Source organism: Delphinapterus leucas, chromosome 1 (assembly GCF_059928025.1).
Source record: "Delphinapterus leucas isolate spDelLeu-1000000601 "Yukka" chromosome 1, BTC_Dleu_Yukka2, whole genome shotgun sequence".
NCBI classification, from domain to species: Eukaryota; Metazoa; Chordata; class Mammalia; order Artiodactyla; family Monodontidae; genus Delphinapterus; species Delphinapterus leucas.
Window position 1 is genome coordinate 159,045,466 of NC_143129.1, and position 11,730 is coordinate 159,057,195.

At 41.9% G+C, this 11,730-nt stretch overlaps 1 protein-coding gene across 1 annotated transcript; it reads right to left on the reverse strand.

The window, feature by feature from the left end:
• Positions 1-6,690: 6,690 nt before the first annotated feature.
• On the reverse strand, positions 6,691-11,634 carry NDUFS5 (NADH:ubiquinone oxidoreductase subunit S5). The gene is made up of 3 exons (XM_022575307.3): positions 11,513-11,634; positions 9,780-9,997; positions 6,691-6,914 (listed from the first exon to the last, which is right to left on the reverse strand). Exons 2-3 carry the CDS (start codon positions 9,993-9,995, stop codon positions 6,816-6,818), a joined length of 315 nt encoding a protein of 104 aa, XP_022431015.1. The 5' UTR covers positions 9,996-9,997; positions 11,513-11,634; the 3' UTR covers positions 6,691-6,815.
• Between the last annotated feature and the right edge of the window lie 96 nt (positions 11,635-11,730).

Genomic DNA, 11,730 nt, shown 5'->3' on the forward strand with positions numbered 1-11,730 from the left:
TGGCGTTGCCGCACCACGGCACGTTGTCTGAGAGGAGGTGGTAAATTGTTCCTCTGCCTGAGATGGGGGCTTCTTTCCTTTCCTGGGGTTGTGAGAAAGCTTCTGAGACTCTGGGGCTTTTGAATTTTGGACTTGGCTCAGCAAAAACCCTGATGGTGTGGAACAAAGTTGTTTGAACCATGAGGGCAACAGAAAGGAAAGTCTGAGATCTGCTCAGCCCAGTCTTCCACTTCTCCATCCCCAGCAGTGACTCCCAAGCCTGGTCAGTGCTTCCCTCAAGGGATAGTTTGGAAAGGGGTGGTGGGTGGCCTGGAGGGCACCCAGTTGTCACACTTTGGGCCTTTTGAGGATGTGGTGGACTTCCTGCCTTGTACAGAGTCCTGCACAGTGAAGAACTGGTCCGAGCCTACACATCACCTATGTAAAATTCTGGAACATTTTCATCCCCCTAGAAGAAACCCCATACCTCTTAGCAGTTATCCCAGTCCCTGCCTGGCAACCACTCACCTTTCACAGTCTCTATGAATTTGCCGATTCTGGACATTTCATATAAATGGAATCATACGGTAAAAACAACAACAAAAACAAAACTGCTTTATATTATTCCATAGATAAGGGATTCTTTTTTTTTCCCCTACAATCTTTTTTCTCTCTCTACTTTAGTCTTGATCATTTTCATTGATCTGTCTTCATATTAACTGATCCTTTCTTTTACAGTGTCCAATCTACTGTTAAGACCATTCAGTGAGTTTATTTGACATTGTATTTTTCAGTTCTAGAATTTTCATTTGTCCATAACAAATTTCTTTATATTTACAATAGTTTGGTTGACTTTTTCTTCTTGATTATGGGTCACAATTTTCTTAAACTTTCATAAATTTCAAACATTTTCTTGCTTCTTTGCATGTCTCATAATTTCATATTGTATTCCAGATACTGTTTCTAAAAGAATAGAAGCTAATAAAGTATACTTCTTGCTTATTTCCCAAAAAGTAGAAATCCCTTCCTCTAAGCATTAAAGGAAGTAATCATTCAGATTCTACCTAGAGGAGGGTTGGAGCTGAGTTGCCACTTTAGATTGATTTCACCTGTGATTAACCTAAATGCCAACTTTCCTAGGTGCTGCTTTTTGATCTTGTTAGAATTTGAGCTGGGAAGGTGTTGGTTGCACTTCTAGATATTTGGGGTACATCTTTAGAGTCAACTCTGATAGGGTCCCAGAATGTAATCACCCCTGAGAATGTGCACAACTACATTATTTATGCTTGTCAGCAATAAATAATAAACCTCCTCAGCATTAAATCCAGAGGAAATATCCTTCCTCTCTTCCAGGATTCCAAGCAAGAGTCATTCATTGGCTCCAACTGGGTCATGTGCCTGCTATGGATCATTCTTGAAAATATAGTAAGGACAGAAAGCAAAATTCATGAACTACGTACACAATTTGCTGCCATTTGTTTAAAAAAGGGCAAAGAAAATGTGTGTATGTATGTGTAGACACAGAATCTCTAGGATACTCAAAACACTGATTGCCTCTAGGGAGGGGAACTGGATGCCTGGGGAAGATTTTTCATTATATATCCTTTGTACTGTTTGAATTTTGAGCCACATAAATTACCTATTCAGAAAAATTAAATGAAAAATTGAAATGCAGTTGCCAAAATATTTAGTGGTTTCCCTTGTGGCAGTCAGGGTTAAAAAGCAGAGGCCAAAGAAGTTATGAGTCCCATTTACCAGAGTGAAGAGAGGGGGCAAGGGCAGCAAGTAACTTAGTGTTTAATCATCAAGAGCAAAGCACCTCACAGCTTTCTCTCCCTGCTGACCCCCCAATCTCAGTCCTATTCTAGTCCAACGTAGTTGTTCAAAAAGATACAGCCCCAACTCTGCTTGTTCTTATTCAAATGCTTAAAGAACAGGGGTCTTGGAGCTGGCTCCTTGCTTTCACCAGTTCATAACACTGCTGTCCTACTTTCTCAAAAAAGCAATTAAGGCACAAAGTTTGCTAAATACACAAAGACAAGAGGCAGTGTTGCTTATCCCAGAGCTGTGTGTTTATGGGTATCTGATGTAAACAAAGGCTTCTGATATTCTGTAAACACATCAAGGCAATGCTTTCCAACAAACACAACTAAGTGTTCTCTATCACTCATTTTTTACCTTTAGGTAAATACAATCTTGTGGGATTTCCGTTCATTCTACAACCCAGAGCTCAAGAATAAAAGATATCTTTGAATGAAAGAGCATGTACCTACCTTAAGACTTGATTAACATTCTACTTTCCTCTCTGGCATTTCCAACTGGCCTCTGCTTTTCCATAAACATGTATGCACCTAAAGCCATTTGGGGCTTTAAAACTTCAGAAAAGTTTGTGTGTTTAGAGCACAGTAAAACAACCTAACACAGGGCCACAGCACAGGATCTTGCTGGAAAGCCTCCAGCTTTATTCTCCATTGTGACCGATTAATGATTAGTTTAAGAAAACTCTGCTTAGGGCTTCCCTGGTGGCGCAGTGGTTGAGAGTCCGTCTGCCAATGCAGGGGACACGGGTTCGTGCCCCAGTCTGGAAAGATCCCACATGCCGTGGAGCGGCTGGGCCCGTGAGCCATGGCCGCTGAGCCTGCGCGTCCAGAGCCTGTGCTCTGCAATGGGAGAGGCCACAGCAGTGAGAGGCCTGCGTACCGCAAAAAAATAAAAGAAAAGAAAAAAAAGAAAACTCTGCTTGGCTAACACAAGGAATAAGCAGGGCCCGCTCAAAAGCCAAATCCCCTATTTCCAATATTGAGACTAGGACACAATGTACTTTCCCTTTTGAGGAGAACTTACGTTCAAGCCTTACAGCTGACATTTATGACTCAAAATGCTGTAAGGCTAACAATGATCAATCTGAAAAAACAAAAAAAATTGCAAAAACAATTCCATTTAAAATAGCAGTCGCAAAAAAAAAAAAAGAAGAGATGGTTTTGGGCTTCCCTGGTGACACAGTGGTTGAGAGTCCGCCTGCCGATGCAGGGGACACGGGTTCGTGCCCCGGTCTGGGAGGATCCCACATGCCACGGAGTGGCTAGACCCGTGAGCCATGGCCGGGGGGCCTGCGCTTCCAAGCCTGTGCTCCGCAACAGGAGAGGCCACAACAGTGAGAGGCCTGCGTACCGCAAAATAAATAAATAAATTAATTAAATAAAATAGCATCTAGGGCTGCCCTGGTGGTGCAGCGGTTGAGAGTCCGCCTGCCGATGCAGGGCACACAGGTTTGTGCCCCGGTCCGGGAGGATCTCACATGCCGCAGAGCGGCTGGGTCCGTGAGCCATGGCTGCTGGGCCTGCACGTCCAGAGCCTGTGCTCCGCCACGGGAGAGGCCACGGCAGTGAGAGGCCCATGTACCGCAAAAAAATAAATAAAAATAAAATAAAATAGCATCTAGGGGCTTCCCTGGTGGCACAGTGGTTAAGAACCTGCCTGCCAATGCAGGGGACACGGGTTCGAGCCCTGGTCCACGAAGATCCCACATGCTGCAGAGCAACTAACCCCATGCACCACAACTACTGAGCCTGTGCTATAGAGCACACAAGCCGCAACTACTGAGCCCACATGCCACAACTACTGAAGCCCGCATGCCTAGAGCCCATGCTCTGCAACAAAAGAAGCCACTGCAATGAGAAGCCCGTGCACTGCAGCAAAGAGTAGCCCCCGCTCGTTGCAACTAGAGAAAGCCCACGGGCAGCAGTGAAGACCCAGAGCAGCCAAAAAAAAAAAAAGAAAAAAAAATAGCATCTAATAGCTAGTCAACAAGGACCTACTGTATAGAACAGGGAACTCTACCCAGTACTCTGTAGTAACTTATATGGGAAAAGAATCTGAAAAATAGATATATGTATATGTACAACTGAATCACTTTGCTGTACACCACCACTGTAAATTGACTATACTCCAACATAAAATAAAAATTTTAAAAATAGCATCTAAAAAAATGCTTAGGAATTAACTTAAGGAGTTGAAAGGTTTGTACAATGAAAACTATAAAACACTGCTGAAAGAAATTAAAGACATAAATAAATGGAAAGAAATCTCATGTTCATGGACTGGAAGACTTACTAAGATATCAGTACTACCCTAAGCAATTTACAGATTTAATTCTGTCCCTGTCAAAATCCCAATTTTTTTGCATAAATAGAAAAGCCCATCCTAAAATTCATATAGGATCTTAAGCGACCCTGAATAGCCAGAACAATCCTGAAAAGAGCAAAGCTGGAGAACTCAAATCAGGAGGACTGTTGACTTTGAAACTTATTACAAAGCTACAGTAATCAAAACAGTGTGGCGCTGGCATAAAGACAGAAACATGGACAGACAGAACAAGAGTCCAGAAATAAACCCTCACACATATGGCCAAATGACAAGGGTGCCAAGATCATTCAATGAGGAAAGGACAGTCTTTTCAACAAATGGTGCTAGAAAATCTGGATATCCACATGCAAAAGAATGAAGTTGGACCATTACCTAACACTGTATTTTTAAAAATCAATTCAAAATGGACCCATGACCTAAAAAACATAAAACTTGGAAAATATAGGGCAAAAGCTTCACAACATTGGATTTGGCAATGATTTCTTGGATATGACATTAAAGGCAACAAAAGAAAAAATAGAAAATTGGACTTCAGGAAAAATTTTTTTTAAAACCCCAACTCAATTCAAAAATGGACAAAAGACTTGAATACACATATATCCAAACAAGATATACAAATGGTTGATAAGCACATGACAAGATTCAACATCACTAGTCATTAGGGAAATGCAAATCAAAATTACAATGAGGACTTCCTTGGTGGTGCAGTGGTTAAGAATCTGCCTGCCAATGCAGGGGACATGGGTTTGATCCCTGGTCCGGGAAGATCCCATATGCCACGGAGCAGCTAAGCCCGTGCACCATAACTACTGAGCCTGTGCTCTAGAGTCTGTGAGCCACAACTACTGAAACCCACACACCTAGAGCCCGTGCTCTGCAACGAGAAGCCACTGCAATGAGAAGCCCATGCACCACAACGAAGAGTAGCTCCTGCTCGCTGCAATTAGAGAGAATCCGCACACAGCAATGAAGAGCCAACGCAGTCAAATAAATAAATTTAATTTAAAAATAATTAAAAAAAAAAAAACTACAGTGAGATACCTCACTTCCATTAGGTGGCTATCAAAAAAACCCAGAAAATAACAAATGCTGGTGAAGATGTGGAGAAATCAGAACTCTTCTGCAGTACTGGTGGGAATGTAATTGAAAGCAGGGTCTCAAGGAGATATCTGTACACCCATATTCATAGCAGCATTATTCACAAAAGCTAAAACATGGAAGCAACCCAAGTGTCTACTGACAGATGAATGGATAAGCAAGATGTAGTATATACATACAATGGAATACTATTCAGCCTTGAAAAGGAAAGAAATTCTGATATATGCTACATGTATGAAGCTTGAGGACATTATGTTAAGATGACATAAGCCAGTCACAAAAAGGCAAATAGTGTATGATTCCACTCATAATGAGGTACTTAAGAGTAGTCAAAATCATAGAGATAGAAAGTAGAATAGTGGTTGCCAGGTGCTAGGGGGAAGGAGGAACAGGGAGTTATTGTTTAATGGATATAATTTCAGTTTTCCAAGATGAAGAGCTCTAGAGATGGATGGTAGTGATGGTTGCACAACAACGTGAATGTACTTAATACCACTGAACTGTACACTTAAAAATGGTTAAGACGATATATTTTATGTTATGTGTATTTTAACACAATAAAAAATAGTTTAAGAAATACTGCAGGATATCTGAGGTTTCCATTATATTCTCAACACTTACATTAATTTTCTAGGGTTCACACCTTCCCTTCTACATCTGGAAACATGTTTCTAAGGACTCCCCTGGTGGCTCAATGGTTAAGAATCTGCCTGCCAATGCAGGGGACATGGGTTCAAGCCCTGGTCTGGGAAGATCCAAAATCCTGTGGAACAACTAAGCCCGCGTGCCACAAATACTGAAGCCCGAGTGCTCTAGAGCCCGTGTGTTGCAACTACCGAGCCCGTGTGCTGCAACTACTGAAGCCCACATGCCTAGAGCCTGTGCTCTGCAACAGAGAAGCCACTGCAATAAGAAGCCCGCACACTGCAACGAAGAGTAGCCCCCGCTCGCCGCAAGCAGAGAAAGCCCATGCACAGCAACAAAGACCCAACACAGCGAAAATAAATAAATAAATAAAATAAAAACAAAAACCAAAGAAAACATGTTCCTAACCGTGCCAGTTAGAAGTACTAATATACCACTAATGTATAACACACATAACACACAACACTGATGGCAAATTGAAACAATGGTGTTGCCTCTTCAAAATGAGGTTATCTGAACTTGGCATTTTCTTAAAGCCTTAAATTTACACTTCACAGACCTTAGCGTAAACACACAACCACCCTCTGTACTGCCTCTCCCTCCCGGCCCAACTTGGTGCTTTACAGAAAATAAACCAGAATCAAACACTGCAACTTCTTAAATGAGTTACCATATTTAAAGTACCTACATAGTAAGCATTCGTTAAGTGCTGCTTATTATTCCCTAGATGCTAATTTTTAAGAGAAACGCATTTTCTCAAACTTAAAAAATAGGTTGCAACCTCAGTACAGAGAAGTATGATCCAAGAGAATATAGAACAAATAGGAGAGAGCAATCCTTTATTTTTAGACACTTTCACAAAAAGGTTTTCAGTACGTAAAGTTTCCAGCAGAGAAGAGAGAACGTGAAAATCAGCCTCCAGCCACCGGCAGCTGCTCTGCTCAGGGTCAAGGATCCTCCTTGCCCAGGTGCTGAGGTGGAGGTGTGTACTTCCCTTCCTTTATTAGCTTATCCCGCTGCCTCTTGATGGCACTCAGACGTTTCATCTGTCAAAGGAAGAAAGTATTTAAACTTGGGGGAGATATGCACTGGAAAGTGAGGGCTGGAGAAGCTGAATAAAAAATTGGTTTCATTTTTAAACTATGGAAGTCTTTCATCCTAGAGGGCCTCTGGGATAAATCCCTTCTTTAAAGAACCCATTTCCCAAGCTTTTAACAAATAAATTTCTGGTATATATAATAATATCGCCTTGAAAACTAATAACTAAAATGTTCCTATGATATACAGGAATACAGGTATTTACAAAAACAATACAGATCCAAAGGCTTTAAGAGGTATACTTGTGCATATTAAAATCTTTTAAAATATTAAAAGACCTCTCTATGTGAAGGTGGCACTGCTGCTGGTGACTGTTCACTGGGTATGAATGAAGCAGAAATAGCCAAAGAGGTCTCTGGACCACACTGAAAGAAAGACGTGGTATGTGCTCAGCTACTAGTCACTCGGATAGGCAGAGCCTTGAGTTCTGCCTCTTCTCCTCAGTAGGACATTCCCAATAGAGGAAAGCCATGCCTATTCAAGATTGTATGAGAACCCTAATTCATGGATTCTGTGACATGGAAAAGACTTACTAATCCTGACTGCACTATTCCGTGGCTCAAAACCCAACGGCTTTCATCTTACTGAGAGGAAAAGCTGACTCCTTCCCTGGAATGACTTAAAAAGCCCACGTCTCTGACTTTATCTCTTAATACCCTTCTCCTGGCTCTCTGCTCCAGCTCAGAGACCCTTCCACTTGCTGTTTCCTCTGCCCGGAACATTCTTCCCTCATGTGCATGTGGTTCACTATCTCAAAGTCTCTGCTCAAATGTCTTCTATCACTGAGCTCTTTTTGTAGCACTCTATTTAAAAGAGCACACATGCCTTCTCCTGCTTCCTATCCTTCTGTTTATTTTCACCACCGCACTTACCAACACCGGACACACTATCTTCGCTTGTTTGGAAATTTTCTGTATCCCACCGCTTACTGTCACCCCCACCCCTGCCCCACTGTCCTGCATATAAGCTCCATTAGGGCAGAGACTTTTGCTTACTGCTATATTTCCGGTACCTGGAATAGTTCCTGACAGAACAGGTGATCCAATAAATATTTTTTGAGTGAATGACTAGGTTTTCACAAAGGCATGAAGAGGTAGTATGTTCAATTAAACATCCCATGAACTTTAAAGAATTAGTTAGGATGTAACTTCAGTAGGAAAAAAAACTCTAGGTATCCTAAATACTAACATAAACAATAATCATTTTAAAAACTGTATTCTTAACATTTCTCTATTAAAGAGTCTCCCAACAGACTAGTCATGGCTGAGCTATCACACCATCATATGTCATATCTTTCTTCCACCTAGAACCAATCACCACTTGGTGTTCTGGATACAAGCACAGGGTCTGGAACCAGCACTGCCAGGTTCATATGCCATTTCCACCTCTTACTGGGCTATATGACCTTAGGTAATAGCCTTAATATTTCCCTGCTTCAACTTTTTAATCATACAATGGGGAAAATAAACGTAATGCATCTCACAGGAGATTATTGTGAGAAATATATGCATTATTACATTCTAAGAACTTAGAACAGCGCTTGATTCTAATTCCTTGATTCACTAGCTTCTTCACTTAGATGACCTCCAAAATGGTAACGTATCTATTCATAAACGCACAGGATGAGGAGTGACCTTAGAGTAACACTTTATATTTCCAGATAAGGAAACCAAGACTACAAGAGAAATGACTTGCTCAAAGTCATGAAACGAGTAGTGGCAAAACCAGCATCAAAATCAAGCTCTCCAAACTCCCAATCTAATGTTCTTCCCGCCTCATCACACTGTCTCTTCTTGGTGTTAATTTTCCATAATGAGTAAAGTCTTAATCTGAGCAAGGAATAAGTGGGGCCCGCAGAAGACAAGTTAAGACATACTGTGAACTAAATAGCTGGTAGGTGGCCAACCATGACCCACTCCTTGTCCCTCAGTAATACTACAATATTACTCAATGATCAATATTCCTTTAGAGATCAATACAAAATTATTACCTGACACCCCTTCATTCCTTCCAAATTTGGCTTCACATAATCCAAATGCCAAGAGCAGATTATAAAAAACAAGAAATTTTAAAATTTTGATACAGATAACTTTGAGAAACATTTAAGTGAAAATCTAAATTGTATCCCTGAACCCCAAGGAGTTAAGAGTAATAAAAACATTTATATTTGTTCTATCTGGAGCACAGAAATAGGCAAAATGATGGCCCACAGCCAAAGATTTCTTCTCTAAGGGAGAACAGGGCCCTACATGTTATGCAATTCATTCAACTCTTGAGGAAGCAGACACCATGCCGTTAACCTTTTTTTGCCCCCTGCATTTTTGGTCAGGCTCACCTAAAGCAATCTCATTAACACCTCCATCCTCCCCAGAGTAGATATCAATCCAGAGATTGTTTTATCAGTTTCAATGTAATAGATCTACAGGATTTTAATCTCTTCCCCAATGAGGATTGGATATATATATTGGGTTGAAATATATTCACCCAAAGATTTTCAAGGACAAACACCCCAATGCTGGTTGGTATTCTTTACTTTATAGTCTACGCAAAAATGGAAATATACACATGAAATTTCTAACCTGGTGGCTGCAGCAGGGTACAATGCTAAGGAAAATACGTGAGAACATTAGGAAGAACACTGAGGCATAAGAGGCTCTTGTCAGATCTGAAGGTTTTTAACTTCCTTGACATGGTACCTAAGTACGGAAGGAGTTTCACCACAAACTAATGCCCAGTGACCAATTAAAAATACTTAAAAGTAGCCCCAAAGAAATGAGGAAGTAATTCAGTGCCTGTCTCCATCACTTCCTCACCGTTTTCTGTCGAAGTAGACACTCTACGAAATCATCATATTCTATCTTGCACTCTTTCTCCGCGCGAATACCACCAATACCATGTGCGCACTCTATCCATTCTTTTTCAAAAGCATGGCATCGACCTGGAATCTTGTGAGGCTGCTCAGCACTCTGGATTGTCATCCAGCGGTCTAAGTCAAGACCCAGCCTTTTCTGCACATCAAAGAAAGGCATGGCTGAAGTGGAAGAAAAAGAAAGAATGCCGTAAAATTGCAATCAAATGAGAAACTTCTGAGAAAAATGAAATAACTTAGATACATAGCTCTCAAGAAAGCTATTTCATACTATTCTCCCAACTACTTCTCCCCAAACTTTTTCATTAGACAGGTTCTTCCAGTTTATGGTAGATGAGCAATTTCTGTGCTTTCACAAAACTCAAGGAAAAGACAACTAGAACTAAAAAACAATGCATTAAAATCCTCTATACTGATAAGGTCATTTTTATCAAAAGTTTTAAAAAGTGTTTACATTTTGACTCAGTTATCCCAATTCTTTGAGATAGATCTGAAGAAATAACTGAAATAAACAAAAAAGCACAAGCATGAAAACATTTCTTTACATTTTCCGATCCATATAATTTAGATGACACTTCTAAGAAGCCATCCTGAAATGGTTATGTCCCTCCTGTGTTAGCACAGCATCATCGACTTTTCATAGTACTTCCCACACCCCTGTAATGCACTATCTACATGAATGCCTCCGCCATTGAACAATGAGTGCCTTGAGGGCAGGGACCAGGTAGGAGCTCAGTAACTGTTGGGGAAAAAAAAAAAAAAAGAATTTCAAACAACTTTAAAGTGCAACAATAGAGAAATGGATAATCAAATCTGGTACCTATCTGGTAGAACATGAGGGGAAAAGAACACACATGAAACATACACTTGAATATTGAATGAAAAAAAGGGGGGGATTACAATAATGCCCCCCAAAAAAAACTGTCTGCAAAAGAAGACTGGAAGGAAGCACAAAAAAGGGTCAATAGTTACCTATGAGTGGCAGATTTACAAATGAATGTAATCTAAAATTTTTCTACCTATTCTTTCAGTCATTTACTTAGTAATAACGTTCCAGACACTGGGATGGGGAGGAAAAGCAGTGCAACCTAAGCACTAAAACGAGGACACACACGTGGAATTGGGAACCCAATAGAAAAGCACAAGAGGTAGAGCTCGAAGTAGGAAGCACCAATTCTGCCCATGAGACTGGAAAATGCCTTTGAGATGGGTGGCGCTTGCCAAGTGAAGCTCCGTGAGCAGAGTATTCCAGTAGGGCACACACAGCACGAGTTACAGCCGGAGGTGCTGGGTATGTCTGGGGGACACTGAGCACCCAGACGTGGCTGGAGCGCAGAGTGCATGTCGGGAAGAAGAACGAAACGAGCTTAAGAGGTTGAAGGGGCCCAAATCCCGCAGGGCCATGCAAGCCGGGACAAGGAGCGTGGACTTCAGGTTAAGAAACAGAAGGCCAAAGTATGAGTCCGCCACAAAGCTACGTTAACCTGGAAAGAGAGCCGAGAGAGGCGCGGCCTACAAGCTTCGATGACACTGGCTGTGTGGACCAAGGGGCCTGGAAAAGCAGAAAACACGGCCAGGGAGAACGGACACCCAGCAAGCCAAGAGGAAATCTGTTAAAGAGATCTCGGAAGGAAGCTCCTTAGGCTTAATCGTCCCGCAAACAAACGCAGCCCCTACCGTCCAGCAGCTGTGCCCTTGACTCCTTGCTGACCGCCGCTACTAGAAGATCCTCAGGCGACAATGAGGCCTGCCGCAAAGGAAGCCCGCAGCGCGACGCTTGCAGCGCGACGACGGGAGCCGACCTGCCTTCCGCAGTCGCGCCCTGGAACCATAGAAACCAAGCCTGTCGATCTGCGCCTGCGCGACCGGCTGAGTTGGCCTCCAGAGGCTGCGGA

Coding starts and splice junctions, on each gene's coding strand:
- NDUFS5 (XM_022575307.3), bottom strand. CDS start 9,995: ATGCCTTTCTTTGATGTGCAGAAAAGGCTGGGTCTTGACTTAGACCGC. Junction 6,915..9,779: donor GTCTACTTCGACAGAAAACG/GTGAGGAAGTGA, acceptor TTCCTTTGACAG/ATGAAACGTCTGAGTGCCAT.